Source organism: Triticum dicoccoides, chromosome 5A (genome assembly GCF_002162155.2).
Source record: "Triticum dicoccoides isolate Atlit2015 ecotype Zavitan chromosome 5A, WEW_v2.0, whole genome shotgun sequence".
Taxonomy (NCBI): domain Eukaryota; kingdom Viridiplantae; phylum Streptophyta; class Magnoliopsida; order Poales; family Poaceae; genus Triticum; species Triticum dicoccoides.
Window position 1 is genome coordinate 706,813,775 of NC_041388.1, and position 27,991 is coordinate 706,841,765.

The following is a 27,991-nucleotide window of genomic DNA, read 5'->3' on the forward strand; positions in this document are numbered from 1 at the left end:
CTAGTTTAAAGATACATCAAAATTAGTTTGTGCTAGATCCAAAATTTTGAGGTTACAATTATTTCGATGCCAAAACATTTCAAATGTTGTCCACACTTTTTAAAGTTGCATCAATATTTGTTTAACACTGCACAAAAAAAATTCAGACATAAGTATTTTTTTAGAAATATATGTATTTTAGATTCTTTTGATAAGAAGTAAAAAAATAAAAGTGGAACGAACTAAGGAAGGGAACGAACCACTGGGCCAGCCCACTACTACGTCACCTCACACGAGCAGTTGCTCTGTCTCGCTAGAAGGGAGACATGGACGAACCCATGATTTTTCATATTTTCTTCACATTTTTATATTCATTTTTCGGTTTATATTTTGAGTATTGTTTTTCTTTATAAATATAAATTTTTCCTTCGCAATGTATTTCTTTTTCTCCGCATTTGTTCATTTATGTATATATGTGTAAACAAACTTTTAACATCACATTTTGAAAATATTAAAAATGCTTTTGAAAATGTCAAACATGTATAGAAAAATGTTAACATGCGCATGAAAAATCTTTGTGACATTCCAGAAATGTCACCTGTTTTAAAAAAAATAACATGCCACTTTAAATGGTTATACAATGTACAACAAAATGTTACGTGCATTCAAAACAAATCCAAGTTAAATTTTAAAGTATTTTCACGAGTTCTAAAAATCTTTTTCGGCAATTTTCAAACAAATCGTATACAATGTAAAATATAAAATGGTGGCGTAATTTAAAAAATGTTTTGTACCATTAAAAAATGTACGTGATATTTTAAAAATGGCGATTCAAAGTAATGTTTATAAAGTGTAAAAAATGTTTATTTCCGTGAGAAAATGTAAGTAAAGTTTTAAAGAAATATTCATTTGTTTCCAAAACATATTTGTGATTTTTTTAAAAAAATTATACAATGTAAAAATTATTTGTGTAGGTTTTTAAAATATGGCCATTAAAAATGTACAACATGTATTTTAAAAATGATATTGTGTATTTAAAAAAGTGTTCAAAACATGTATTTTTTGAAAAACGTACATCATGTGTTTTGAAAAATGTCCAAAGTGTATCAAAAAAATGCTTCATGTGTACCTAAAATAAATATTATGTACCGAGAAAATGGTAGACATGAGTTCAAAAAACAAAACCGATATAAACCACAAAGAAGCCATGAAGAAAAGAAGAAACCAAGAAAAAAATTAATACAAAAATATAATGAAGAAAGAAAGAAAAACCTAAAAGAAACATTGAGAAAACAAAAAAAGCGAAAAATAAAATGAGGAAAAGGGGGAAAACAAAGAACTCTGAGGAAAAAAAAACTAAAACCAACGAAAATGCAAGAAGATACTGAAACACAAAAACAAACAAAGAAAACTGGACTGATCGAAAATACAACAATCGCTAAAGCGGGCAACGAATATCACGCTAAATGGGCTAGCCCGCTAGTGTTGGGTCTTACGCTTGGAGATATGACTCTTAATCCTAGAAAAGCCATAAAGATTTATTTGTTGTCATTCGCTTATTGTAACTTAAGCTGAATTAACTATGATTTGTTACCATGTTCCACTTCTTTGCCCCATTTTTACTCTAGCTATTACAACGGCTCAGTGATGCATTGTCGTGCGCATGTGACGGGTTTTTTTTAAATAAACTAAAACTTTATTGATTAGAAATAACGGTTACATTGTCAATAAGAAGAGGTACAATATCATTCATAGGCTCCTCAAACCAATCCCTAGCGACTGAAAAATTTGCTAGCCTTGCAATTTCATGAGCTACTTTATTTCCTTCCTATTACAATGTTTAAATCTAATAAGAGGAAAGTCACAAGCCAAAAAATAACAATCATCGAAAACTGCAACCGCCACTCCTACCGAGTGTCCTCCATTGTTCATTATATGAATCACTTCCATGTTATCCGAATTAACAACAAGGCGATTGCAACCTGCCTTCTGTGAAGGAATAAACCGAACTTTAGAGTCCATACTTCAGCTGCCAATACATCAGCACAACAATCAATCCTCCAGTTACCACCAACTATAAACCTTCCTTTGTCATCTCTAAGGACAACCCCCGCTCTACCCTGAAGCAGATCATGATCAAAAGAAGCATCGACATTCAGCTTCACAAAAACCCTCGGAGGGGTACTCCACCCCCCCTGTATTACTAGTTGCATTAGAGGAGTTGCACATGTGATAGTCTTTTCCTCTATGATTCTCACCATCTATGCATGGATAGATTGTTTTCCTTTTTGTCACATCCTCTTCCTGATCCTTGCTCCTACCATGTGTTTCACATCTGTTGTTGGTGTTGTGATTATGTACTGCTGCTTCGATGCAATGAAAGTGAAAGCTTATGTAAATATATAATTTGGAACATGAGTTGGGATTACATCAGCAAAATATAGTTCCACCAACCATATTTCCATATCAATTTTTTATTTCACGAGAATTTTCAATTGAAGATTAGGTCATCAGTCACTCGAGTTGTTGTAATGAATTTGTTCGTGTGCTCTTATTATCTCTTTGACCAGCAACTCATAGTTGATCTTGTCTGGGATGAGCAAATCGTCCGCCCCATATGTCCATATCAAGTGTGAGCTTGCTGAGCTCCTCAAGCTTATTGCAGCCAATCTCCATGTTCTCAACAATATGATTCGCCAAGATGATTACCCACAACCATGCTTTTGGTCTTGGAGAAAGCCTCGTGGTTTATGGGTTGAATATAGAAATAAATTGCATGAAGTAAAGAAAATTGAAAAATTAGGTTTTGCTTCTAAGGTTAACTATAAAAGATCCCTAAAACCCACATTATCCCGAACTAACACCACATGATAAAAACCCACTCTCTCAGGTTCCACAAACTACACACTATCCATGTATATTTATGCAAAACAAAAACACATGTCCTAATATTTAGATTCAACTAGCCTCTTCCCCTATGAAATCCAAGCACTGGAAAATGTGACACCCCCCCTCCCCTCTGAAGCAACCTGTGGCCACTCATTCATTCCCCGATGATAGTTGTCACGTGCTTCCACGGCCGCGCCGTCGCCACCACGGATGCCGCCGACCACCGCGCACACCCTCCGCTCCTCTAGGCGATGATACGCCGCCTCTCGATTCGAACATTTAGGTGACCAACGGTTGCAAGTGTTGAGCAAAAAATCAATGGCATCGTGCACGCGTCTCCTTACCATACATCAAAGAGCTCCCTGCAATGGAAAGGACATGCCCCTGCTAATTCTATGCTCGAGATTTGTTTTGACATCATGTAGTTGTGTACCTCTTATTGAAAAAAGGTAGAAAGCCAAAGGAACAAAAATTCTGTATATTACAACATTTACATATTCTGAGTTGTCACCTTAAAAAAACATACTATCTGAGTTGTTGGGCCCACGTAGTTTTTTTTTTCTCTCTCTCTCTCTCTCTATTCGGCCGTGAAGCCCAGAAATGGAAATGGAATGTCCTTGGGCACGGCGCGCCACCTACCATTTTGCCTTCGCTCCCCCCGAAATCTGAATCTCGGTCGACTCCGCCGCCGCTCCATGCCTCCCTCGCCGCCGCAGCTGCCGCCGCCGGCCATGGAGGAGGTCGAGGTGGAGGACGCCTCCGACGACGAGATGGTGGGGGGAGAGGCGCCGCCACTTGCCCCAGCCCCGGCCCCGCCTGCCGGCGAGGGCGCCGAGGCGAGCCGTGCCGCGTCGGGGTCGGGGGGGACGGAGGGCGGAGAAGGGGCCGACGAGGAGGACGAGGATGAGGACGAAGAAGACGACTCGGACGACGAAGAAGACGAGGATTCGGAGGACGAAGGGGACGAAGACGAAGACTCCGACGAGGAGGGGGAGGACGAAGGCCAAGACTCTGACGACGACGACGAAGACGAGGACGAGGACTCGGATGAGGAGGAGGACGACGAAGACGAGGAGGAGGAGGAGGACGACGACGACGAGTAGCATGGGATGGAAGTGGAGCCTGTGGCGTTCGCATCTGGTGAGCACAAATGTCCCTTGTGTTTTGCTCTGCTCTTGGTCTAGATAAGCTTAGATCAGCGCTCCCGAACTGACAATGAGCATGACGTGCTCGATCAATGTGCAAACCCCACTACTACTACATCCAGATCTTGCGGCCATGCCGTGCTGAATGTGGCATGCACTTGGCCATTCGGGAGCGACTAGGATCAATTTTATCAGTAATAAAATGATCCTTTTGTGTAGATATAATATTATCTTCAGATTAGACAACACCTTTGGCAATTTCTCCTTACATGTAACTAAAAAACATTGTAGGCAGTTTGGTCATTAAAACATAAGTCACAGCTAAGCAATTTTGGAATCACACTAATGTCTGCTAAATAGTGAGGCAATTTCTGCTGCAGTACTACTACCTACTATTCATGCACAACTCTGCATACATTCTTAACTTCTATCATGATACATTCGGGTTGGCAAGTGTCCCTGTTTAGTTTTAGTAGTTTTGTCATGATACTACATTCTTGATGTTACGAAAATAAGTCGTGCACATGTGGTGTTTTTAGCATGAACCTGTGGAATGCATATATGTGGGACAAGAACTTCAGCTGTACACTTTTTGCTTCCAAAAAGAAAACTTCTCTGAGCACTTTCAGTTGTAGGATAATGTAGTTCAGTTTGTAGCAGGCCTCTAGTTCCAACTCTGAACATACACAAGAAACGCCATTGACATATCAAAATGGTTCTTGCTGTTGTAATGCAGGGTGAGGATGAAATGAAGATGCAAGTAGCTGAAGGGTCGGTTTGCACTGATGCTTAAGTGTATGTAAGGGATGGCACTCGGTAACTGAATGTTGCGGATGAAGAATATTGACTGCGGCATGACTAAATATTGTCCTCAGGGTTGATGGCTTAGTGACCTCTGAAGCTTCTGTTGCTGATTCTCTGTTTCTACTATGTACTGTATTGTTCTGCTCATCTGAGACCTGTATCTGCTATTTGAGGAGGAAACTTTGCGTGCCACGATTCTATCTTTCATCGAAAACTTACAAGTCATATGTAAAACTTTGAGTGTATCATCAGTGAATGGATTTTCGGTTCAGGTTTTAAGAACCTCACTGAGTGGGAGCAAATTGCTATCTAGTTTTGTACTGCTTGTGTTTCAAATTCAGGAGTGTGTAGAACTGTGTCATGCAACGATGTGGACGCATAAAAATTCTATGTATGTGTGAAAATTCAGTAGGAGATCCCATGATAAAATATCTCGTAACAAAGTTTTTTTTTTGAGCAGCTCGTACTACATGTGGATTTTTTTAAAGAATATATTGATACTTCTGAATATTGCCCTACGTAGCCAAAATCTGTGTATAGATATATACTTTTTTTTGAAACTTATAAACCCAGATACTATTTTAACATGAGAAAACATTATAATTCGGATTGAGAGCTCTTGGGCCTTAGTACTGGGTTGTTGGGCTGCAGTCCCGGAAATACATGTAGCCCAGTCGACTTTCGTTGCCCAAAAGGCCCAGAATAAACCGATCTTCTCACTCGCGTGAAGCTGCTTCATCTTCAGAGTCGCATTCCACTCCCCTTCCATGCCGCCCTCGCCGTCGCGGCCGCCGCCGGCGGCGGAGGTCTCCGACGCTGAGATGTCCGACGGAGAGGTACCGCCTCGCCAGGCTGCGGAGGACTTAGTCAGGGGAGCGGCGAACCGCGCCGCGCCGGGCTCGGCCGGCGAAGAGGACGAGGAGATTTACGACGACGACGACGAGAGCTCCGATTACAACTCCTACGACGACGGCGACGACGAATCCGATGAGAGCGGCTCGTACTACGAGGACCACGAGGAGGAGGAGGAGCAGGAGGGCGCCGGCGGGGACAGGGCCTCCGGGGGCGCGGAGGAGGAGGCTGCGTCGGCCGGCGTGGGCGGCGGCCCGAAGGCGGAGGGGAGTCCCCGGGCGGCGGCCACCTGCTGCATCTGCATGGATCCCTGGGCTTCCTACGGCGCTCACCGCATCTGGTACATTTCACCACATCTGGGCATCCTTCACTGAATAAATTCCTCGTTGTCTCTGAAGAAAAATCTGTGCTTGATGCAGCTGCATTCCATGTGGACATGTCTACGGCAGATCCTGCTTGGAGAGGTGGCTACGCCGCGGCGGCAACACCAGCGCCAAGGTACTACGGCACATGATCATCATTAATTTAGCATCAATCTTGCAGACTGCAGATGTGTTCATGGGAGGCTGCTTACTTAGCAATTTACCATGCTCGTGTTCATTTGGAATTCCTTGCTAATCTACTTTTACCTGTTCACAGTGCCCTCAGTGCAGTGAAAGGTTCAAGCACAGGCACATCATCAATCTCTACTCGTCGGTGCATCTCTGGAACGATTGCTGCCTCAAAGAGGTTGCCATTTCTCTGCTTGGTCCTCTGTTATATCGCTTCTGTTCATTGAAGGTTCTGCCTCAAAGAGATACAACCAAGAGTTACATTGTCGAGTATTCCATCTCTAGTTCTTAGACTTTATGTCATGGGATGGATATGCGCGGCACTGCACTTTTTAGCTTATGTCCAAATTAGTACTATCTTGCATTTCCTCTGCCATTTCCCGGTCTCAATTGTTAGATTGTTACTGGTATTTTGAAATGAAGTACTGTAGTTGGTTGTGGACTGAAATTGGTGGCGAAAAACATACTACAAAATAATTTACACCGCATGCCTATTTTTTATGTTATATATGTCTGATTATGGATTGGCAACGGCCTTATCGAGACATCATCCATTCCCACTCTCAGATCCGAGCTCAAAGTACGAGTTCAAGTTCTTCTGTACACCCTCGTCCACATGCTATTTCAGTTAGGATCTCCCAACTCGAGGTTAGCTCTCCTCCATTCATCCTTGCCGATCCTTACATGCCTGCATTGCAATGATGATGAGATTGCGATTACATGTTGTAGGCCCGGATGGAGGAAGAAAGGAGGCTACGGGAGGAAGCCATGAGAAGGCAAGAGGAGAGGATAGCGGCACAGAATCAATTCTTCGAGGAGAGGATGGCGGCACAGAATCAAGGGTGTATTTGGTTGGTGCCCCAACTTGCCCAACCAAAAATTTGGCATGACCAAAGTGAGGGCATAACCAAAAAATTGGCAAGTTGCTATTGTTTGGATTGTAGCCATTGTTGCTTTCCAATTTTTTGGCAAGTTATTCATTTGGTTTCCAGATTCAACTGATTTGTGCTCTTATTTGATTCTAATTTATTATAATGTTGAGCCAATAAAAAATACATACAAAACACTTAATTAACATAACATGCAAAATTAACAATTCGCAAAATTATTAACACGTCAGCTTTTTGTAGAAAGAACAGCTTTTGAACTCGACCAAACTCATCAAACGCACGGCTGCCTTTATACGGAAACTGAGACAATTAGTTGCGTAATCTAAGAGATTAACCGATCCAAATAACCAATTTGTAATTTACCCGTCGGCAACGCTCGTTTCCTCGGACGATTAATCCGCCGTACGAGACCCACATAACACACAAGAGAATACGTGTGTGGACTATTGATCTGTCGTTCCCATTAACAGGCACGAGATCCACATACAGCGGGCGAGAGACGTGCTTGCCAAAAATTTGGCGGCCGATTTCGGCGCCCTCGATGCGCCGATGCGCTGGCAAAAATTACACGGAGTTGTCCGGGGCGGGCTGGGCGAGCCAATATTTTGGTCGCGATCCAAACAGCGACCAAATCGCACGGGCGGGCCAAAAAATTGGCAGGGTCGGTGTTGGTGCTAATCCAAACAGCCCCCAACTCTTCGAGGAGAGGATGGAGGCACAGAGTCAATTCTTCAAGGAGCAAAGGGCGGCACAGCGTCAAGACATCGAGGAGAGCAGGGCGGCACATAATCAATTATTGGAGGAGAGGATGAGTCAAGCCATCAAGGAGAGCAGGGCGGCACAGAATCAATTCTTTGAGGAGAGGATGGCGGCACTGAGTCTAGCCTTCAAGGAGATGCTGGCGGCACAGAGTCAAGCCATCGAGGAGAGGATTAGTCAAGGCATCAAGGAGAGGTTGGAGGCAGAACGAGCTCTCTACCAGGAGCAATTCCAGGTTAATTCTTGCCCATAATAGTCAAGACGGAGTGTTAGTTTCATTACAAACCTTCGTCTTTGCTACAGTATGTAACCTTGCCACCTTGAAAATAATATGCAGAGTCCTTATGCTCTCCACGGCAGAAGTCCGCCATCGATGCCAAGCCTTCCTCCTCCACGTGCTCCACACACTCATGTGATCGAGCTCTCTTCATACCTTTCAATCGCCATTACTGCCTGCCCTTCCTAGCATATATAGAGAGTTGTGCTTACTATCTCATGCTTACAGACGCATCTATCAGCTAGATCGAATGACCCGGGAGGTGGTACATCCGCACATGGTCAAGGAAGCTCAAGCATCCATCATGATGGTGGTACTCCAAGGTTTTCGACTCGACGAGTCGTTCTGGGGTACGAGTCGTGCTGTGCCGCTCTACTAGACGACGACCCCCATGAATTTTTTAGCAATGCTATCAATCACACATATACATTGCCAAACCTTGTCAACTTACGGTAACAACTCTGTGGACGCATCTGATTCAGCTATCATTCTGATCGTAGGGGACCGCTGAACTCCTATTCAGCTGTCATTCTGATCGTAGGGCACCGCTGAACTCCTGGACAAGGTTTGCCGGTATGCGAGAACCAGATGCAACAATACACGCTCTGCGTTGAAAAGCGGCTCAAGGATAAGGTTGAGCAGCCGAAGGAGTGTATGGAGCTGATACCAAGAAATCAGAGCATGTCGCACACCGATGTCATGAACTTCATGTTACAGAACTGGCCTGAGCCTTCTCTCCAGTTATCCAGCTTCCGACGGCGGACTGATCCACAAGTGGTATCTATCAGCCGGCTGGTCAATTGCTGAAACTTGTGCACACACATTTCCTCTTTCCACTGGAGTAGTTAGTATCTGTGATATGTGGATATACACCTTCCTCTGCTCTGCCCATTTCACGGGAAACCGGCATGAATGGGATAGTTGGCTGCACTACTCTCCTGGATTAATGCGAAAGCAATCTCTTGTGGCTCTGCTCTGCATAAATTTTTGGCCAGAGATTGTGCTTTGGTGTTAAGAGCATTTCCAGCCGTTCGGCCTCATAGGGGCTAGAAAAAAGCACCATCTGGGGATGAACCGGTGATAACTTCGGCGTGGGGCCGATCGGGTTCTTAGCCGCCGCCCTCAGGTCACCCACAGACGCCCTTTTTTGAAAAGGAAATCGGCCAAACATGACATAAAATTCGTCCAAACTCAACGATTTCATTTATATTTGTACAAAAACTAAAAAACATAAACTAAAACTAACTAAAAACGACATTACTACGTCGTCGCCCGCCTTCTACATGCCGAGGAGCCTATAGAACCGGGTGTAGTCGCCGCCGCCGTCCCTGCTGCACCCCTGACCAGCGTCGCCGATGCGCGGGGGTTTGGACGACCCGGGCGCCTCCTCGTCGTCGCTGTCGACGATGACGACGCTGCCGTCCTCACGTCCGTGGCGCCGAGATTTGATCTTCTCGAAGGCCCGGTGCTGGCGCTCCATCTACTCGCATATGTAGTCCACCTTTGCCCACTTGAGGGTGGTCTCGTTGTCGGCGGCCATGGCCTCATGCTCCTTCTTCACGGGGAGCAAACCCGGCTCGGTCTACGGTCTGACGAGTCGGTAGGAAGAAGGAGAGGGGTGGCCGCCCTCGTTGATGACGAGGGTGTCGCCGTGTGTGCGGCGCCCAAGCGGCGTCTCCGGCTTGACGGAGCGGAGCGCCGGCGAACCGGAGGAAAGAGAGCCAGAGCCCGACGATGAGAAGGTCGCCGTCTCCATTCGCCGTGGCGTCCAGGAACTACTGCGGCGGCGAGAGAAGGACGGGGGCGCCGGGTACTCCAGGCACGGCGTGTTGCCGGCCTCGATGTGCTTGAGGACGGCTTCGAGGGTGCAGCCGAGCACGCCCCACCATTCGTGCCGCCCGTCGGAGTTGAGGCGGCCGAGGGGCAGGACGCCGTTTGTGGAGGTGACCTGGTCGACGTGACGGTGGTCGAAGTACATCGTCCACAGTGTGTGGCTGTCGGCGACGTACCTTGGCTCGTTCCGCTTCTTCTCCGACAACGACGACCGGATGCGCGCTTTCTCGGCACGCTGTTCAACACCGGTGGACGCGGGTGGCACCGGGATGCCGGCGGCGCTCGGCCTCCACGAGCCCGGGACCCGCATGTCTGGGGGTGCCGGGTAGTCGGCGTCGTAGAGGAGGCGCGCCTCGTCCTCACTCAGATGGCGGCGGCCGATGCCGTTCGCGTCCGCGCCGTCGCCTAGGAAGTGCTCGGCCATTGCCTGTCGACGGGGGCCTAGAGGGGAAGCAAGGGGCGTCGGAGAAGTCGGCGGCGAGAGGGGTGTCGGTGGCAAGGGCTTGTGCGTTCACCGACGAGGAGGTTGGCTTTTATAGCCGTGGATGGGTGGTAAGACGGCTGCCGCCATGTGCCGCGTGGCGGGAGAGGACTGGACATGCGTCATCGCGGCTTCACTGCGCTGCCCGTGAGACATCAATGAAAGGTTGACCGGCGTGGCAGCGCGACATCCTTGACATTGATTCCCACGGGAACCGAGGCAATAAGGACGACCGTGATGCCCTCGATTCAATCGTACACTAATCATACACGCAAATGTGTACGATCAAGATCAAGGACTCACGGGAAGATATCACAACACAAATCTAGACACAAATTAAAATAATACAAGCTTTATATTACAAGCCAGGGGCCTCGAGGGCTCGAATACATAAGCTCGAATACACAAGAGTCAGCGGAAACAACAATATCTGAGTACAGACATAAGTTAAACAAGTCTGCCTTAAGAAGGCTAGCACAAAAGCAACAACGATCGAAAAGGCAAGGCCTCCTGCCTGGGAGCCTCCTAACTACTCCAAGTCGTCAGCGGATGACACGTAGTAGTAGGCATCCTCGGGGTAGCAGTAGTCATCAGTGGTGTCGTCTGACTCCTGGGATCCGTCATCTGCTCGCAACAATCGGGTATGGGAGAAAAGAGGTAGCAAAGCAACCGTGAGTACTCATCCAAAGTACTCGCAAGACTTACATCAGATCTAAACTAAGTATGCATCTGTATCGAAGGAAATGTGCTATATCTGTGGACTAAACTGCAGAATGCCATAAAGAAGGGGAAAGCCTAGCCTATCGAAGACTAGCATCTTCAAGCATCTTGCAGCATATAGAAGAGTATAGATCAACATAATGTAAAGTAGTAGTGTTATCAACCTCGGCCAGAGATCCTTTCTCGACTCCCTGTGAGAAAGCAATCCCAGAGCCATACTATCCATTTCTCATCGCAATCCATTTCTCATATCCATTTCTCATATCAAGTATCCAGTTATAGTTGTATCGATCGGGATACAACTCCAAGTGTCCGTTACCGTAGGACAGGCTATCAATAGATGTTTTCTTCCCTGCAGGGGTGCACCAACTTACCCACCACGCTCGATTAACTCTGTCTGGACACACTTTCCCGGGTCATGCCCGGCCTCGGCCAAACAATACGTCGCAGCCCGACCTAGGCTTAATAGAGAGGTCAGCACGTCGGACTAAACCTATGCCCCCAGGGGTCATGGGCCATCTCCCCGGGAACTCTTGCACGTTGCGTACGCGGCCGGTGAGCAGACCTAGCTACCTCCTTCAAAAAGGCAGGTGCTTACCAGTCCAACCCAGCGCGCGCCGCTCAGTCGCTGACGTCTATTAAGCTTCGACTGATGCATACGACGCATAACGCCCATACTATGCCCACGTGATGGTTAGTGCTATCAGGCCAGAGGCCCCTCAGATCAAATATCCAAATCGTAGTGGATTAGGAGCATGCGGTAACAAGCAGAGACTCGCGAAAGATGTGACCCCATTGCCCCGTCTCGAGTACTTGCGGCAAGGGCTAAGAATGCCCGGCCACGCCTCGTAAGTATCTCGCGGGCACCTTCCAGGTAAACCCGACTCCACATCACTTGCTATTAAGCTCGCGCGGGTACCCCTCAGGGCCGATCCGTCTTTAGTAACATGGTTCAGTGTAAAGTCATAGTAACCATAGTAACTGTGTGTCTAACACTAATGGGAAAACCCGAGGAATCACCCCCAGTGAATTCCACTTGATGTTATCATCAAGGTGAACGTAAGAGGATCCACCCTCGAGGTTCACACTTGAGGGGTTGCACGACAGAGCCATAACAGAAGTGGTTAAGGAGGAAATCACCCTCGATGACCTCGACCATTTAGCTACATGATACGTCTCCAACGTATCTATAATTTTTGATTGTTCCATGCTATTATATTATCAACTTTGGATGTTTATGGGCTTTATTATACACTTTTATATTATTTTTGGGACTAACCTATTAACCTAGAGCCCAGTGCCAGTTTCTGTTTTTTCCCTTGTTTTAGAGTATCGCAGAAAAGGAAAATCAAACGGAGTCCAATTGACCTGAAACTTCACGGAACTTATTTTTGAAAGGAAAGCAACCCGGGAGACTTGGAGTCCACGTAAGGGAAGCAACGAGGAGGCCATGAGGCAGGGGGGCACGCCCACCCCCTGGGCGGGCCCTCCACCCTCGTGGGCCCCTCGTGGCTTCCCTGGCGTACTTCTTCCGTCTATATATCTCCATATACCCTAAAAACATCCGGGAGCACAATAGATCAGGAGTTCCGTCGCCAGAAGCCTCCCTCCGTAGCCACCGAAAGCCAATCTAGACCCGTTCCGGCACCCTGCCAGAGGGGGAATCCCTCTCCGGTGGCCATCTTCATCATCCCGGTGCTCTCCATGACGAGGAGGGAGTAGTTCTCCCTCGGGGCTGGGGGTATGTACCAGTAGCTATGTGTTTGATCTCTCTCTCTCTCGTGTTCTTCAGGTGATACGATCTTGATGTATCGCGAGCTTTGCTATTATAGTTGGATCCTACGATGTTTCCCCCCTCTACTCTCTTGTAATGGATTGAGTTTCCCCTTTGAAGTTATCTTATCGGATTGAGTCTTTAAAGATTTGAGAACACTTGATGTATGTCTTGCCGTGCATATCTGTGGTGACAATGGGATACCACATGATTCACTTGATGTATGTTTTGGTGATCAACTTGCAGGTTCCGCCCATGAACCTATGCATAGGGGTTGGCACACGTTTTCGTCGTGATTCTCCGATAGAAACTTTGATTCACTCTTTGAGGTTCTATGTGTTGGTTGAATAGATGAATCTGAGATTGTGTGATGCATATCGTATAATCATACCCACAGATACTTGAGGTGACATTGGAGTATCTAGGCGACATTAGGGTTTTGGTTGATTTGTGTCTTAAGGTGTTATTCAAGTACGAACTCTAGGGCTGTTTGTGACACTTATAGGAATAGCCCAACAGATTGATTGGAAAGAATAACTTTGAGGTGGTTTCATACCCTACCATAATCTTTTCGTTTGTTCTCCGCTATTAGTGACTTTGGAGTGACTCTTTGTTGCATGTTGAGGGATATAGTTATGTGATCCAATTATGTTATTATTGTTGAGAGGACTTGCACTAGTGAAAGTATGAACCCTTGGCCTTGTTTCAAAGCATTGCAATACCATTTTCGCTCACTTTTATCATTCGTTACCTTGCTGTTTTTATATTTTCAGATTACAAAAACTATTATCTACCATCCATATACCACTTGTATCACCATCTCTTCGCCGAACTAGTGCACCTATACAATTTACCATTGTATTGGGTGTGTTGGGGACACAAGAGACTCTTTGTTATTTGGTTGCAGGGTTGCTTGAGAGAGACCATCTTCATCCTACGCCTCCTATGAATTGATAAACCTTAGGTCATCCACTTGAGGGAAATTTGCTACTGTCCTACAAACCTCTGCACTTGGAGGCCCAACAATGTCTACAAGAAGAAGGTTGTGTAGTAGACATCAAGCTCTTTTCTGGCGCCGTTGCCGGGGAGGTGAGTGCTTGAAGGTGTATCTTTAGATCTTGCAATCAAATCTTTTTGTTTCTTGTTTTAGCACTAGTTTAGTTTATAAAAGAAAACTACAAAAATATGGAATTGAGTTTTGTCTCATACGCTTCATCTTTTTAATATCTTTCGTGAGTATGATGGAAAGGAAAATTGTGCTCAAGTACTAGAGGAAGAAGTCTATAAAATGTTTGGCACTAAATCTTTGAATGATGAGCATGATTGCAATGTTGTTAGTACGAATTCTTTGAATATCCATGATACTAATGATGATTGCACTAGTTATGATTTCTCCTATAAACATGTCAATTTTTGTGGAGTGATTGGGTTTGCAAGTACACACCAAATAGGGAAGATAGATATTGCAAGAGGCATAAGTACTTAGAAACTAAATTGTTGCAAGAAAGGCTAGAGGTTTGTGCCAAAGATTTAAATTTTCTTGGCCACCCTTGTGAACTTTGCAATGAACATGGTCATTTAACTATCTGATGCAAGTTGTTTCATGATCTAATCATGTCCAAAAATTGTGATGACTTGATTTCCCTTGCACATCATAATGAACTTAGTTTGCTCTTGGGTTATGAAGAAATGAAACGTATAACTAAGGATATTCCAAAATTTGCCCTTGATAGAGTTCTTCATTTTGATCTAGAGCAAATTTATATGTATTGTGCGGTGAATTGCATTGAAAATCCTTATATTGCCAATTACATAAATTAAAGAAAACAAATAGAGGATGAAGAGAATACTAACGAAAGGGAAGAGACTTCCCAATATTTTCCTATTATTTCTTATGATAAATCAGGTAACGAGGAGGAGCCTTATATTCAACCAATTTCATTAATAAGGAGCTACAAAAAGAGGATTGAACCCACACATGATGTGGTGAAGAAGAAGAAAAGAAAAAGGAAGAGAGGTAAAAAGATATCTCTCCCAAATAATGCTGCTCCTATTACTATTGTGCCTCATGAAAATATAATTGTGGATGATAATGATACTTCTTATGATCTTGAAAATCTTTTTGGCACTTGCTTGGAAGAATATGATAATTACTATACTATTGGTGCTATCCATACTATTAATGATGAGAGTGATTATGCTTATGATATGAAAAGGCCCAAGCTTGGGGATGCTATGTTTGATGAAGATGATGTTTTTGAGAATATATTTGCTACAACTAATGTTTGTCCCAAGCTTGGGGATGCTACGTTTAATGAAGATGATATTTTTTTGTCCCCCAAGTTTTGATGAGCAAATTTATTAAGATGAAAGCATGCCTACTATATATGATGATTATTGTGATGACACGTATGCTTTAAAGAATAATGATAACAATGAAACTTGTCATCTTGATTTAAATTTTCAATCCCATGGTAGTTATTTTGTTGAGTTTGCTCCCACTACTATTCATGAGAAGAAGTTTGCTTATGTGAAGAGTAGTCAATTTTCTATGCTTATTGATCATGAAAAGAATGCTTTAGGTGCTGGTTATATTGTTGAATTCATTCATGATGCTACTGAAAATTATTATGAGGGAGGAACATATACTCGTAGGAATTGCAATAATACCAAGTTTCCTCTCTATGTGCTTAAAATTTTGAAGTTATGCTTGTTTTACCTTCCTATGCAAGTTGATTCTTGTTCCCACAAGTTGTTTGCTCACAAAATCCCTATGCATAGGAAGTGGGCTAGACTTAAATGTGCTAGTCATATTCTTCATGATTCTCTCTTTATGTTTCAATTCTTATCCTTTATGTGAGCATCATTGAAATCATCATGCCTAGCTAGGGGCGTTAAACGATAGCGCTTGTTGGGAGACAACCCAACTTTATTTTTGTTCCTTGCTTTTTTTGCTCCTGTTTAGTAATAAATAATTCATCTAGCCTCTGTTTAGATGTGGTTTTATGTTTTAATTAGTGTTTTTGCCCAGTAGAACCAGTGGGAAGACTTGGGGAAAGTCTTGTTGATCTTGCTGTAAAAAAACATAAACTTTAGCGCTCACGAGAATTGCTGCCATTTTTTATTGGAAAGTGCTATTTAGTTAATTATTTTTGCAGATTATTAATAGACAAATTACTCACGTCCAGAAATTTATTTTAGAATTTTTGGGGTTCCAGAAGTTTGCGTTTGATATAGATTACTACAGACTGTTCTGTTTTTGACAGATTCTGTTTTTCGTGTGTTGTTTGCTTATTTTGATGAATGTATGGCTAGTAAAATAGTTTATAAACCATAGAGAAGTTGGAATACAGTAGTTTTAACACCAATATAAATAAAGAATGAGTTCATTACAGTACCTTGAAGTGGTGTTTTGTTTTCTTTTGCTAACGGAGCTCACCAGTTTTCTACTTTAAGTTTTGTGTTGTGAAGTTTTCAAGTTTTGGGTCAAGATTCGATGGACTATGGAATAAGGAGTGGCAAGAGCCTAAGCTTGGGGATTCCCAAGGCACCGCAAGGTAATATTCAAGGAAAACCAAGAGCCTAAGCTTGGGGATGCCCCGGAAGGCATCCCCTTTTTCGTCTTCGTTCATCGGTAACTTTACTTGGAGCTATATTTTTATTCGCCACATGATATGTGTTTTGCTTGGGACGTCATTTTATTTTATTTAGCTTTGCTTACTTTTTGAATAAAATACCAAGATCTGAAATTATTAAATGTTAGAAAGTCTTCATATAGTTGCATAATTATTCGACTACTCATTGATCTTCACTTATATCTTTCGGAGTAGTTTGTCGTTTGGTCTAGTGCTTCACTTATATCTTTTTAGAGCACGGTGGTGGTTTTATTTTATAGAAATAGATGAACTCTCATGCTTCACTTATATTATTTTGAGAGTCTTTAGAACAACATGGTAATTTGCTTTGGTTATGAATTTAGTCCTAATATGATGGACATCCAAGAGGGGTATAATAAAAACTTTCGTATAGAGTGCATTGAATACTATGAGAAGTTTGATACTACTTGATGATTATTTTGAGATATGAGGATGGTAATATTAGAGTCATGCTAGTTGAGTAGTTGTGAATTTGAGAAATACTTGTGTTGAAGTTTGTGATTCCCGTAGCATGCACGTATGGTGAACCGTTATGTGATGAAGTCGGAGCATGATTTATTTATTGATTGTCTTCCTTATGAGTGGCAGTCGGGGACGAGCGATGGTCTTTTCCTACCAATATATCCCCCTAGGAGCATGCGTGTAGTACTTTGTTTCGATAACTAATAGATTTTTGCAATAAGTATGTGAGTTCTTTATGACTAATGTTGAGTCCATGGATTATACACACTCTCACCCTTCCACCATTGCTAACCTCTCTAGTACCGTGCAACTTTCGCCGGTACCATAAACACACCATTTACCTTCCTCAAAACAGCCACCATACGTACCTATTATGGCATTTCCATAGCCATTCCGAGATATTATTGCCATGCAACTTTCCACCGTTCCGTTATTATGACACGCTTCATCATTGTCATATTGCTTTGCATGATCATGTAGTTGACATCGTATTTGTGGCAAAGCCACCATTAATAATTCTTTCATACATGTCACTCATGCATCATTGCACATCCCGGTACACCGCCGGAGGCATTCATATAGAGTCATATCTTGTTCTAAATATCGAGTTGTAATTCTTGAGTTGTAAGTAAATAAAAGTGTGATGATCATCATTATTAGAGCATTGTCCCGGTGAGGAAAGGATGATAGAGACTATGATTCCCCCACAAATCGGGATGAGACTCCAGATGAAAATAAATAAATAAAAGAGGCCAAAGAAGCCCAAAAAAGAAGGCCCAAATAAAAAAATAAAAAAATGAGAGAAAAAGAGAGAAGGGGCAATGCTACTATCCTTTTACCACACTTGTGCTTCAAAGTAGCACAACGATCTTCATGATAGAGAGTCTCCTATGTTGTTACTTTCATATACGGGTGGGAATCTTTCATTATAGAACTTGGCTTGTATATTCCAATGATGGGCTTCCTCAAAATGCCCTAGGTCTTCGTGAGCAAGCGAGTTGGATGCATACCCACTAGTTTCTTTTGTTGAGCTTTCATACATTTATAGCTCTAGTGCATCCGTTGCATGACAATCCCTACTCACTCACATTGATATCTATTGATGGGCATCTCCATAGCCCGTTGATACGCCTAGTCGATGTGAGACTATCTTCTCCTTTTTTGTCTTTCCCACAACCACCATTCTATTCCACCTATAGTGCTATGTCCATGGCTCACGCTCATGTATTGCGTGAAGATTGAAAAAGTTTGAGAACATCAAAAGTATGAAACAATTTCTTGGCTTGTCATCGGGGTTGTGCATGATTTAAATATTTTGTGTGGTGAAGATGAGGCATAGCCAGACTATATGATTTTGTAGGGATAACTTTCTTTGGCCATGTTATTTTGAGAAGACATGATTGCTTAGTTAGTATGCGTGAAGTATTATTGTTTTTATGTCAATATTAAACTTTTGTCTTGAATATTATGGATCTGAATATTCATGCTACAATAAAGAGAATTACTTAGAGAAATATGTTAGGTAGCATTCCACATCAAAAATTCTGTTTTTATCATTTACCTACTCGAGGACGAGCAGGAATTAATCTTGGGGATGCTAATACGTCTCCAACGTATCTATAATTTTTGATTGTTCCATGCTATTATATTATCAACTTTGGATGTTTATGGGCTTTATTATACACTTTTATATTATTTTTGGGACTAACCTATTAACCTAGAGCCCAGTGCCAGTTTCTGTTTTTTTTTCTTGTTTTAGAGTATCACAGAAAAGGAAAATCAAACGAAGTCCAATTGACCTGAAACTTCACGAAACTTATTTTTGGAAGGAAAGCAATCCGGGAGACTTGGAGTCCACGTAAGGGAATCAACGAGGAGGCCACGAGGCAGGGGGGCGCGCCCACCCCCTTGGGCGCGCCCTCCACCCTCATGGGCCCCTCGTGGCTCCCCTGACATACTTCTTTCGCCTATATATCTCCATATACCCTAAAAACATCCGGGAGCACAATAGATCAGGAGTTCCGCCGCCAGAAGCCTCCATAGCCACCGAAAGCCAATCTAGACCCGTTTCGGCACCCTGCCGGAGGGGGAATCCCTCTCCGGTGGCCATCTTCATCATCCTGGTGCTCTGCATGACGAGAAGGGAGTAGTTCTCCCTCGGGGCTGAGGGTATGTACCAGTAGCTATGTGTTTGATCTCTCTCTCTCTCTCTCTCTCTCTCTCTCTCTCTCTCTCTCTCTCTCTCTCGTGTTCTTGAGGTGATACGATCTTGATGTATCGCGAGCTTTGCTATTATAGTTGGATCCTATGATGTTTTCCCCCTCTACTCTCTTGTAATGGATTGAGTTTCCCCTTTGAAGTTATCTTATCGGATTGAGTCTTTAAAGATTTGAGAACACTTGATGTATGTCTTGCCGTGCGTATCTGTGGTGACAATGGGATACCACGTGATTCACTTGATGTATGTTTTGGTGATCAACTTGCTGGTTCCGCCCATGAACCTATGCATAGGGGCTGGCACACGTTTTCGTCGTGATTCTCTGGTAGAAACTTTAGGGCACTCTTTGAGGTTCTATATGTTGGTTGAATAGATGAATCTGAGATTGTGTGATGCATATCGTATAATCATACCCACGGATACTTGAGGTGACGTTGGAGTATCTAGGTGACATTAGGGTTTTGGTTGATTTGTGTCTTAAGGTGTTATTCTAGTATGAACTCTAGGGCTGTTTGTGACACTTATAGGAATAGCCCAATGGATTGATTGGAAACAATAACTTTGAGGTGGTTTCGTACCCTACCATAATCTCTTCGTTTGTTCTCCGCTATTAGTGACTTTGGAGTGACTCTTTGTTGCATGTTGAGGGATAGTTAGGTGATCCAATTATGTTATTATTGTTGAGAGGACTTGCACTAGTGAAAGTATGAACCCTAGGCCTTGTTTCAAAGCATTGCAATACCGTTTACGCTCACTTTTATCATTCGTTACCTTGATGTTTTTATCCATATACCACTTGTATCACCATCTCTTCGCCGAACTAGTGCACCTATACAATTTACCATTGTATTGGGTGTGTTGGGGACACAAGAGGCTCTTTGTTATTTGGTTGCAGGGTTGCTTGAGATAGACCATCTTCATCCTACGCCTCCTACGGATTGATAAACCTTAGGTCATCCCCTTGAGGGAAATTTGCTACTGTCCTACAAACCTCTGCACTTGGAGGCCCAACAACATCTACAAGAAGAAGGTTGTGTAGTAGACATCACTACACTATAGAGATCTCATCAGGACTGATGTAAGAGGTTCCACCCTCGGCACTGAATGGTAACTCTGTAGAGTCATACAACTAGGGGGGTGATGTGCGGTGTCGGGGCCTGGACATCGATCACGTGATCGAGTCATCGAACATAAAGCGGGGCAACTGGGACAAGGTGGGGGTCACTGATGGATCACTAACCAACCTATACTAAGCAGTTTAGGATAAGCAAGTAAGGTATGAAAGCAGGTAACAAAAACAGGCTATGCATCAGAGTAGGATCATACATAAAGCAGTAGCAGTTCTAATGCAAGCATGAGAGGGAAAGAAATGGGCGATATCGAAATGCTCAAGGGGGTTTGCTTGCCTGGTCGCTTAGACGAGAAGGAGGGGTCATCGGTCATAGGGGCATCTGCATCGTCACGGGGTCTACCGAAGAGAAGAGGGGGGAGAAACAGTAAATACATAGCAAGCAAGTGCATAACAGGACAACAGGCAGTGCTAGACATGTTCTAACGCGGTGCTACACGATACCGGTGAAAGGGGAAGTCAACCGGGAATGTTTTCCTAGTTCCGGACCTATGTTAGACAGATGACCGGAGGGGGAATGTTCCATGTTCAGATAGTTAGAGGCATCTGACAAGTAAACGTACCGCGTATTCGGATTCGTCTCGTCGTTCCGAGCAACATTCATATATAAAGTTTTTTCGATCCGAGCTACGGTTAATTTTCTATGATTTTTCAAAGTTTTTGCAATATTCTGAAATTATTTATAATTCGAAATTAAAAGCTAAAAAGCTAGATGCACCCAGCATAGTGTACACCAAAGTGTACCCAGTGGCTGACAGGTGGACCAGGGGGTCCCTATTGACCAGTCAGGGCGTGGGGCCACCCTGTCATTGAGACTTCTACTAACTAGTAGTCTCAATTAGTTAAACTAGGTAATTAGCCTAATTAAACAATATTAATATAATTAATTATTAGTTACTATTATTTTAATATAACTTTTTTTAAAACTTTTTTTAACAGGGCAGTGGGGCCCATATGCCAGTGGCCCGAGGGCTTAGTGGGCACGGCGCTATCGGGCATGGGCGCCATGCCCGGGCGAGGCCGTTGCCTCGACGAGGCCAGCAGGGGGCATCGGCACGGCGCGGCCGACGGCCACATTCGGCCGGAGCAGGCGTGGCGGCGGGGGTGTGGCGAGGCACGGCGCGGGGCAGAAGCGGGGCAGCGGCGTAGTGCAGGTCGAGCGCGCGGTAGTAGTACGCGTGCGGGCTGGCGGGAGGCGCGGCGGCAACGACGATCGGAGCTAGCGGAGGCGGGGCGGGCTGCGCGGCTAGGACGGGCACGCGCGGCGCGGATGCGGCTGGGCGCCGGGGAGTAGCAGTACGAGCGTGGTGTGATGCAGCAGTAGCTGTAGGCGGCGCCGAGACGAGTGACGAGCGTCGAGCGGGGCGAGCGGGCCTGATGCGGCTACGAGCGAAGGCGGACGGTGCAAGGAGAAGGTGTGGGCGGCGGAGCGCTGGCCAGCGCGGAGCTGCAGCAGGCGGTGGCAGCAGGAGAAGGCGGGCACGGACAACGGGTAGGCACCAGCAGCAGCGGCAGGACGGGACGACCGGCAGCGCAGCAGGGACAGGAGCGCGGCGGGGCGCACGGGGCTGCGGCAGGGGTGCGCAGCAGCGCGTGGGCGCCGGCGAGATGCGAGCGGTCGGGCAGGGAACGGCCGGAGTGGCAGCAATAGCGACGTGCAACGGCGTCGGAGGCGGTCGGGCTTGGCAACGCGGGGAGGCTAGCTAGGGGGCCGGGCGTGCGCGAGCTAGAGGAGGGAAATGGAGGATCAGGATCTCACCGGGGAGGCACACGGGGGCCCAGTGGCGGCTTAGTAGCAGTAGGGACGGCCGGAGATGGTAACGACGTGCGTCGGCCCGAGGAGGAAGACGGGTGAATCGATGGCTCGGTGGCGCTCCAACTCGAATCCGCGCGCATAGTGGACGAAGACGAGACGCAGAAGCTCCTGGACGTCCTTCCTTGGCTCAGGGTGGCTCCAGTGCATGTGGACAACGATGGTCTTCGTGGATGCAACGGCGAGGCGAGAGGTGCCCGGTGGCCATGGCAGAGTGAGGCGAGCGGCAACGACCGCGCTCGGCGATTGATCTGGAGGAGGGGACGAGTGCGTGGGTGAGAGAGAGAGCGAGGGGGCACAAGTGACGAGGGTGAGTGGAGGGGAGGGCTTGAGGCGTCGAGGGGACGGCGCCCTTATCCCCTCGAGGCGGTTCCGACGAGCTGGTCGGACGGGGACGCGCCCCTGTAGCGATCGCGCAAGGAGAACAGGGAGGTGGGTGCAAGGACATGGTGGGCCGGTTGTGGCCAGCCCATGGGGTTAGGGGCCAGATGGCCCAGTTAGCCTGGGGTTTTCCTTTTAACTCTTTATTTCTTTTTTGTGTGCTGTTTTATTTTGTTTTATTTATTTTCACCATTAACTTAGTTTAAGTATAATGCAAAACTAGTTTCTAAACTAGTATTACTATTTATAGCTCTGCCATAAAAAGCTTCGTACTCTAATAAATTATTTTCTTATTTCGAAATTATAAAAGGCATTTACATAATTGTTTAAGCCACTATTTTATTCACAAAAGGCCATTTAAATACCTTACAGAAGTGTTGGGTCACCACCATAATTAGTTATGGAATATTTGGCACAATTTGAACATTTTATTTTGCATGTTTGAGAAATTTGAATTTTGGACTATTATTTTAAATTTGAATTTGGATTGTGATTTGGATCAAGTGAAGATTAGCAACAGTAACATGATGACATGGCACCATTAACATGGGATTACTGTAGCATGACATTGGGGGTGTTACAACGACGAAGGCGGCGAGTCGCTGACTCGGCGGGCCCATCTCATTTCGCACCAAAAATTGTCTCCTCCGATGCCCCCAGGCGCCTCCAGCTCGTTGGGTTTAGTCTGGGTCCGCTAGCACCGAAATCGTCCTGAGCCGGCGAAATGTGGGGTTTTGGGGGTGCGACTGGGGCCGATTTTTCGGCGCCGGCGACAACAAAAGGCCTTGGGGGACTTGCTGGGGCGCGACTGTAACACCCTGGATGTAATTTGCCGTAATTGTAACTTCGACTCTGCCATTTCCGGCTTTAAGTTATGAGATTCGTGGTTGGGTTCTTGTCTTTGTTTTGCATTTTGTTCATGTCATGCATATCATACCATGTCATCATGTGCATCGCATTTGCATACGTGTTTGTATCATGCATCCGAGCTTTTTCCCCGTTGTTCGTTTTGCATTCCGACACTCCCACGTCCTCCGGCGCCCCCTTTTGTCTCTTTTCGTGAGCGGGTGTTAAACTTTCTCGGAATGAACCGAGATTTACCAAGTGGCCTTGGTACACCACCGGTAGACCGCCTATCAAGTTTCGTGCCATTTGGAGTCCGTTTGATACTCCAACGGTTAACCGGAGAACCACAAAGGCCTCGTGTGTGTTGCAGGCCAACACCCCTCCAAAATGGCTCAATAACCCTTCTAAACCACTCACATGTCCTCCGCGTGGTCGAAAACTACACCTCATTTGAATGCTCCCACCTCCTTCTAGGTATAAATATGTCTCTTCCTTTGGAATTCCGGGTCCAAACCCTACCCTAACCTTCCCCGCCGCCACCGGACGCGTCCGAGACGGCCGGACGTGTCCGCGCCGCCGCTCGCAGCCAACCCCGCGCCGCCATGTGGCGCACCCGCGCCCACATCGCTGCCGTCGCCCGGGGCCCAGATCCGGCCCGCCCCAGGCCGAACCGGGCCTCGCCGGGCCCCGCGCCGTTGCCTCCGGCCTCCGCCTCCTCCCGTACGCCGACGCCCGTGCCCGTCCTCCGCGCGACCTCGCCGCGCCCTTGCCAGCGTCGCAGGCCGCCACCTCCGGCCGCCGCGGGCCCCCGCGTCGTTCCAGCCGCACCGCGCCGTCCCTCGGCTCCTCCACCGCCCGAGCTCCTTCCTCCGGCGAACGCCACGACCTCGCCGGCTCCTTCCTCCGGCAAGCTCCCGCAGATCCGGCGACATCTCCGGCGATCCTCGCAGAGCGTGCAAACCCTAGATCCAAAAGGGTTGACCCCGTTTTCTCACTAAGTCATTTTTTCTGCTATATTTTTAGCCCCTGTTCATCATGCCATAACTTCATGTGTACTGCTCCGTTTTGTGCATGAAATATATCAAAATGTTTATCATCATTTTCTCTTAATTTTGTTCCATTGTGCCATGCTTGTTTGAGTCCATCTTGATGCGCAAATCGTTGATGCAAGAGTGCTATAAATTGTTAGGTGCTGTTACTTAGCAGATTATGAGCTTTTGTCATTTTTTTCACATTTGTTGTGTGCTGCATATGGGCATGAGTCGTACATGTATTTTGATCTATGTCATGCCATCTTTACAGGGGTATATTCCATATATTTTTGTGATCTTTGTGGTGACTAGCACAAGCATGCAAAGTAGCCTTCGTGATATTGCTGATTTCAGGATCTTAGGATTTCACTCTCATTTTCCTGCTGTTATTTTTATGCCATGTAACCATGTTGCTACAGTGAGATACATGCTTTATTTGAGTTGCTTCAGTAAGGATGATTTGGACATATGGTTATGCTCTATCCATCCATGCCCCCGTTTGCAATTATGGAGTGCCCTAGCAGGTGTTAATCTTGCTCTACTTTTGCTATAAAATGTTTCTGGCAGATTATTTACATGTTAATCAATTTTGCCATGGTTGTTGTAGTTGATCCATGCATGCTATAAACTTGTTATTGTCATGGTTAGCCTTATGTTCAAGTCTTCTTGCTGGTAGTATTCTTAGTTTGTCATGCAAGGCTTTGTGAGGAGTGAATCGAGCTCGCAAAGATGCCTTCATAACTCTGTTTATGCCATGCCCAGTTTTCTGCTAAGTCTGATTCTGTTAACGAAACTTGCTATGTTAATATGGGTGCCATCATATCTTTTGTGCCTTTTTGGCTTATGGTCAGTAAGGGACTTCTGTTTTATGCTTTGAGTAGATTCATGCCATGCCTTGTATTGCTATGATATGTTCCTGTAGCATGTTGTTTGCTTCCTCTAAACATTGCTTCCTGATGATAATTCCTGGCATGTTAGTATTTTCACTAAGTCTATGAAGCTGATATCTTTTGCACTTTTGCTATGCTTGTTTGAACATGCTCTTTTGTGATTTAGCCGTAGCTCAGTGTTCATCTTTTATCAAGCATCTTGAGTAGATCACTGCCTTCTGCTTTGTTGCTATGTTGGAGTGCAATAGCTTAGTTTCTTGTTGTTTTCTAGATGACATCATGCTGTTAATCGCAGAATTGTGCCATTCTTATTTTGCTTGCCATTTGCAAACCGTGCATCCGATTCCGGTGATCTTTATATCAATTTCGACCGAAATCATCTCATCTTTCCAGTGGCACACTTGGTTTGCCAAGTTGATTCCTGGTTCAATATTTCCTTTCCAAAGAACGCATATGCATTGCATATCACATCCCGCATATCTTGCAATGTTTTGCATCATGTTGCTTGCGCATTGCACCGTGGTTAGTTGTTGTTTCCTTTACTTGTGTTCTTGATTTGGGTAAATCCGGGAGACAAGTGCGTGATCTAGGAACCCGTTGAGTACGCTTACGAGGATCAAGCTTTCGTCAACTCGGAGAACTTTGCAGGCAAGATGACCATACCCTCGAAATCACTTCTATCTTTGCTTGCTAGTTGTTCGCTCTTTTGCTATGCCGCGATACCTACCACTTGATTATTATGCCTCCCATATTGCCATGTCAAGCCTCTAACCCACCTTTCATAGCAAACCGTTGTTTGGCTATGTTACCGCTTTGCTCAGCCCCTCTTATAGCGTTGCTAGTTGCAGGTGAAGATGAAGTTTGTTCCATGTTGGAACATGGATATTGTTGAGATATCATTATTATATCTTATTTACTTTAATGCATCTATATACTTGGTAAAGGGTGGAAGGCTTGGCCTTATGCCTGGTGTTTTGTTTCACTCTTGCCGCCCTAGTTTCCGTCATACCGGTGTTATGTTCCTTGTTTTTGTGTTCCTTACGCGGTTGGGTGTTATGGGAACCCCTTGACAATTTCGCTTGTTTTACATTTGCCTAACAACCTATCACCTTCCCTTGAGTTCTGCAGACTCAAGGGTCATCTTTATTTTAACCCCCCCCGGGCCAGTGCTTGTCTAAGTGTTGGTCTGAACCAGATCCACTTGCGGCGCCACCTCGGGGAAACTTGAGGGCTGATTTTAGCTGTACGTAGTGTTCATCCGGTGTTGCCCTGAGAACGAGATATGTGCAGCTCCTATCAGGATGTCGGTGCATCGGGCAGTCTTGCTGGTCTTGTTTTACCATTGTTGAAATGTCTTGTAACCGGGATTCCGAGACTAATCGGGTCTTCTCGGGAGAAGGAATATCCTTAGTTGACCGTGAGAGCTTGTGATGGGCTAAGTTGGGACACCCCTGTAGGGTTTTAAACTTTTGAAAGCCGCGCCCACGGTTATGGGCGGATGGAAATTTGTTAATGTCCGGTTGTAGAGAACTTGAAATTAGTTTAATTAAAATGAATCAACCGCGTGTGTAGCCGTGATGGTCTGTTTTCGGTGGAGTCCGGGAAGAGAACACGGTCTCGTGTTATGCTTGAACGTAAGTAGCCTCAGGATGACTTCTTAATCATTATTAGCTTCTCGACCGTGCTTTGCTTCTCTTCTCGCTCTCTTTTGCGTAAGTTAACCACCATATATGCTAGTGCTTGCTGCAGATCCACCTCACTACCCTTTCCTACCTTTAAGCTTAAATAGTCTTGATCACGAGGGTGTGAGATTGCTGAGTCCCCGTGACTCACAGATACTTCCAAAACAGATGCAGGTGCCGATGATGCCAGTGCAGGGGCCGCTACCGAACTCAAGTGGGAGTTCGACGAGGATTCGGGCCGTTACTATGTGTCTTTTTCGGATGATCAGTAGAGGAGCCCAGTTGGGTCGATCGAGTATCTAGCATTTGGGGTTGTCTTTCTTTATTTGGTTCCGTAGTCGTACCTTGATTGTATTCTGGATGATGTATGATATATTTATGTATTGTGTGAAGTGGCGATTGTAAGCCAACTCTTTATCCATTTCTTATTCAGTACATGGGATGTGTACAGACTACCCCTCTTGCGACAGGCCTACTATGTGGTTATGCCTCTAAGTCATGCTCCGACACGTGGGAGATATAGCCGCATCGTCGGTGTTACAGCGACTGAAGATGCTCTGGCCATTTTTTTGGGAGGGGGGAGGGATGTTTGATTTTGCACACATTGAAATTTTCATCATAAGTACGGTCTTTTTACAAGTACTAGCAAACATGTCCGTGCGTTGTCACGGGTTAATTTAATTAATTTATTTAAAACATGGATAATTTAGTCGAAGAACAATCTTCAGTTCAATTAGAGCATTTAGAATTTTCGTTGTCCGAACCATCGGGCAAAGATGTAAAGAACGGTACTCATTTCGTCCGGCGGTGCCTCCTTCAACTCCTCAGTGCCCTAGGGTCGAAGATGAGTTGTGCATGGAAGAGTTTTTGAGTGGGAGAAACAAATGGTGGAAGGAGGGTTGCTGTTGGAGAGGAAGGGGTGCATGTAG

General features: G+C 45.3%; 2 protein-coding genes across 3 annotated transcripts; both read left to right on the top strand.

Annotated features, from left to right (window-relative positions):
* The first annotated feature begins 3,478 nt into the window (after positions 1–3,478).
* LOC119304352 (nucleolin-like) lies at positions 3,479–5,133 on the top strand. The gene is made up of 2 exons (XM_037581533.1): positions 3,479–4,008; positions 4,750–5,133. Exon 1 carries the CDS (start codon positions 3,480–3,482, stop codon positions 3,969–3,971), a length of 492 nt encoding a protein of 163 aa, XP_037437430.1. The 5' UTR covers position 3,479; the 3' UTR covers positions 3,972–4,008; positions 4,750–5,133.
* Positions 5,134–5,562: 429 nt separating this feature from the next.
* LOC119304353 lies at positions 5,563–9,117 on the top strand. 2 transcript variants are annotated; one of them, XM_037581535.1, is made up of 9 exons: positions 5,563–6,009; positions 6,089–6,167; positions 6,309–6,398; positions 6,788–6,868; positions 6,950–7,057; positions 7,802–8,104; positions 8,207–8,281; positions 8,375–8,496; positions 8,647–9,117. In XM_037581535.1, exons 1-9 carry the CDS (start codon positions 5,585–5,587, stop codon positions 8,696–8,698), a joined length of 1,335 nt encoding a protein of 444 aa, XP_037437432.1. In that variant the 5' UTR covers positions 5,563–5,584; the 3' UTR covers positions 8,699–9,117. The 2 variants fall into 2 exon arrangements, with proteins under 2 accessions (XP_037437432.1, XP_037437431.1); XM_037581534.1 differs by lacking the exon at positions 8,647–9,117 and having other exon boundaries at positions 6,950–7,056; positions 7,801–8,104; positions 8,375–8,640.
* The last annotated feature ends 18,874 nt before the right edge of the window (positions 9,118–27,991 follow it).

What these genes read in the sequence shown, in the direction of transcription:
- LOC119304352 (XM_037581533.1), top strand. Translation starts at nt 3,480, where the DNA reads ATGTCCTTGGGCACGGCGCGCCACCTACCATTTTGCCTTCGCTCCCCC.
- LOC119304353 (XM_037581534.1), top strand. Translation starts at nt 5,585, where the DNA reads ATGCCGCCCTCGCCGTCGCGGCCGCCGCCGGCGGCGGAGGTCTCCGAC. An exon ending in TTAGGATCTCCCAACTCGAG is followed by an intron (nt 6,869 to 6,949) that starts GTTAGCTCTCCT and finishes TACATGTTGTAG; the next exon opens with GCCCGGATGGAGGAAGAAAG. An exon ending in GAGAGGATGGCGGCACAGAA is followed by an intron (nt 7,057 to 7,800) that starts TCAAGGGTGTAT and finishes TCCAAACAGCCC; the next exon opens with CCAACTCTTCGAGGAGAGGA.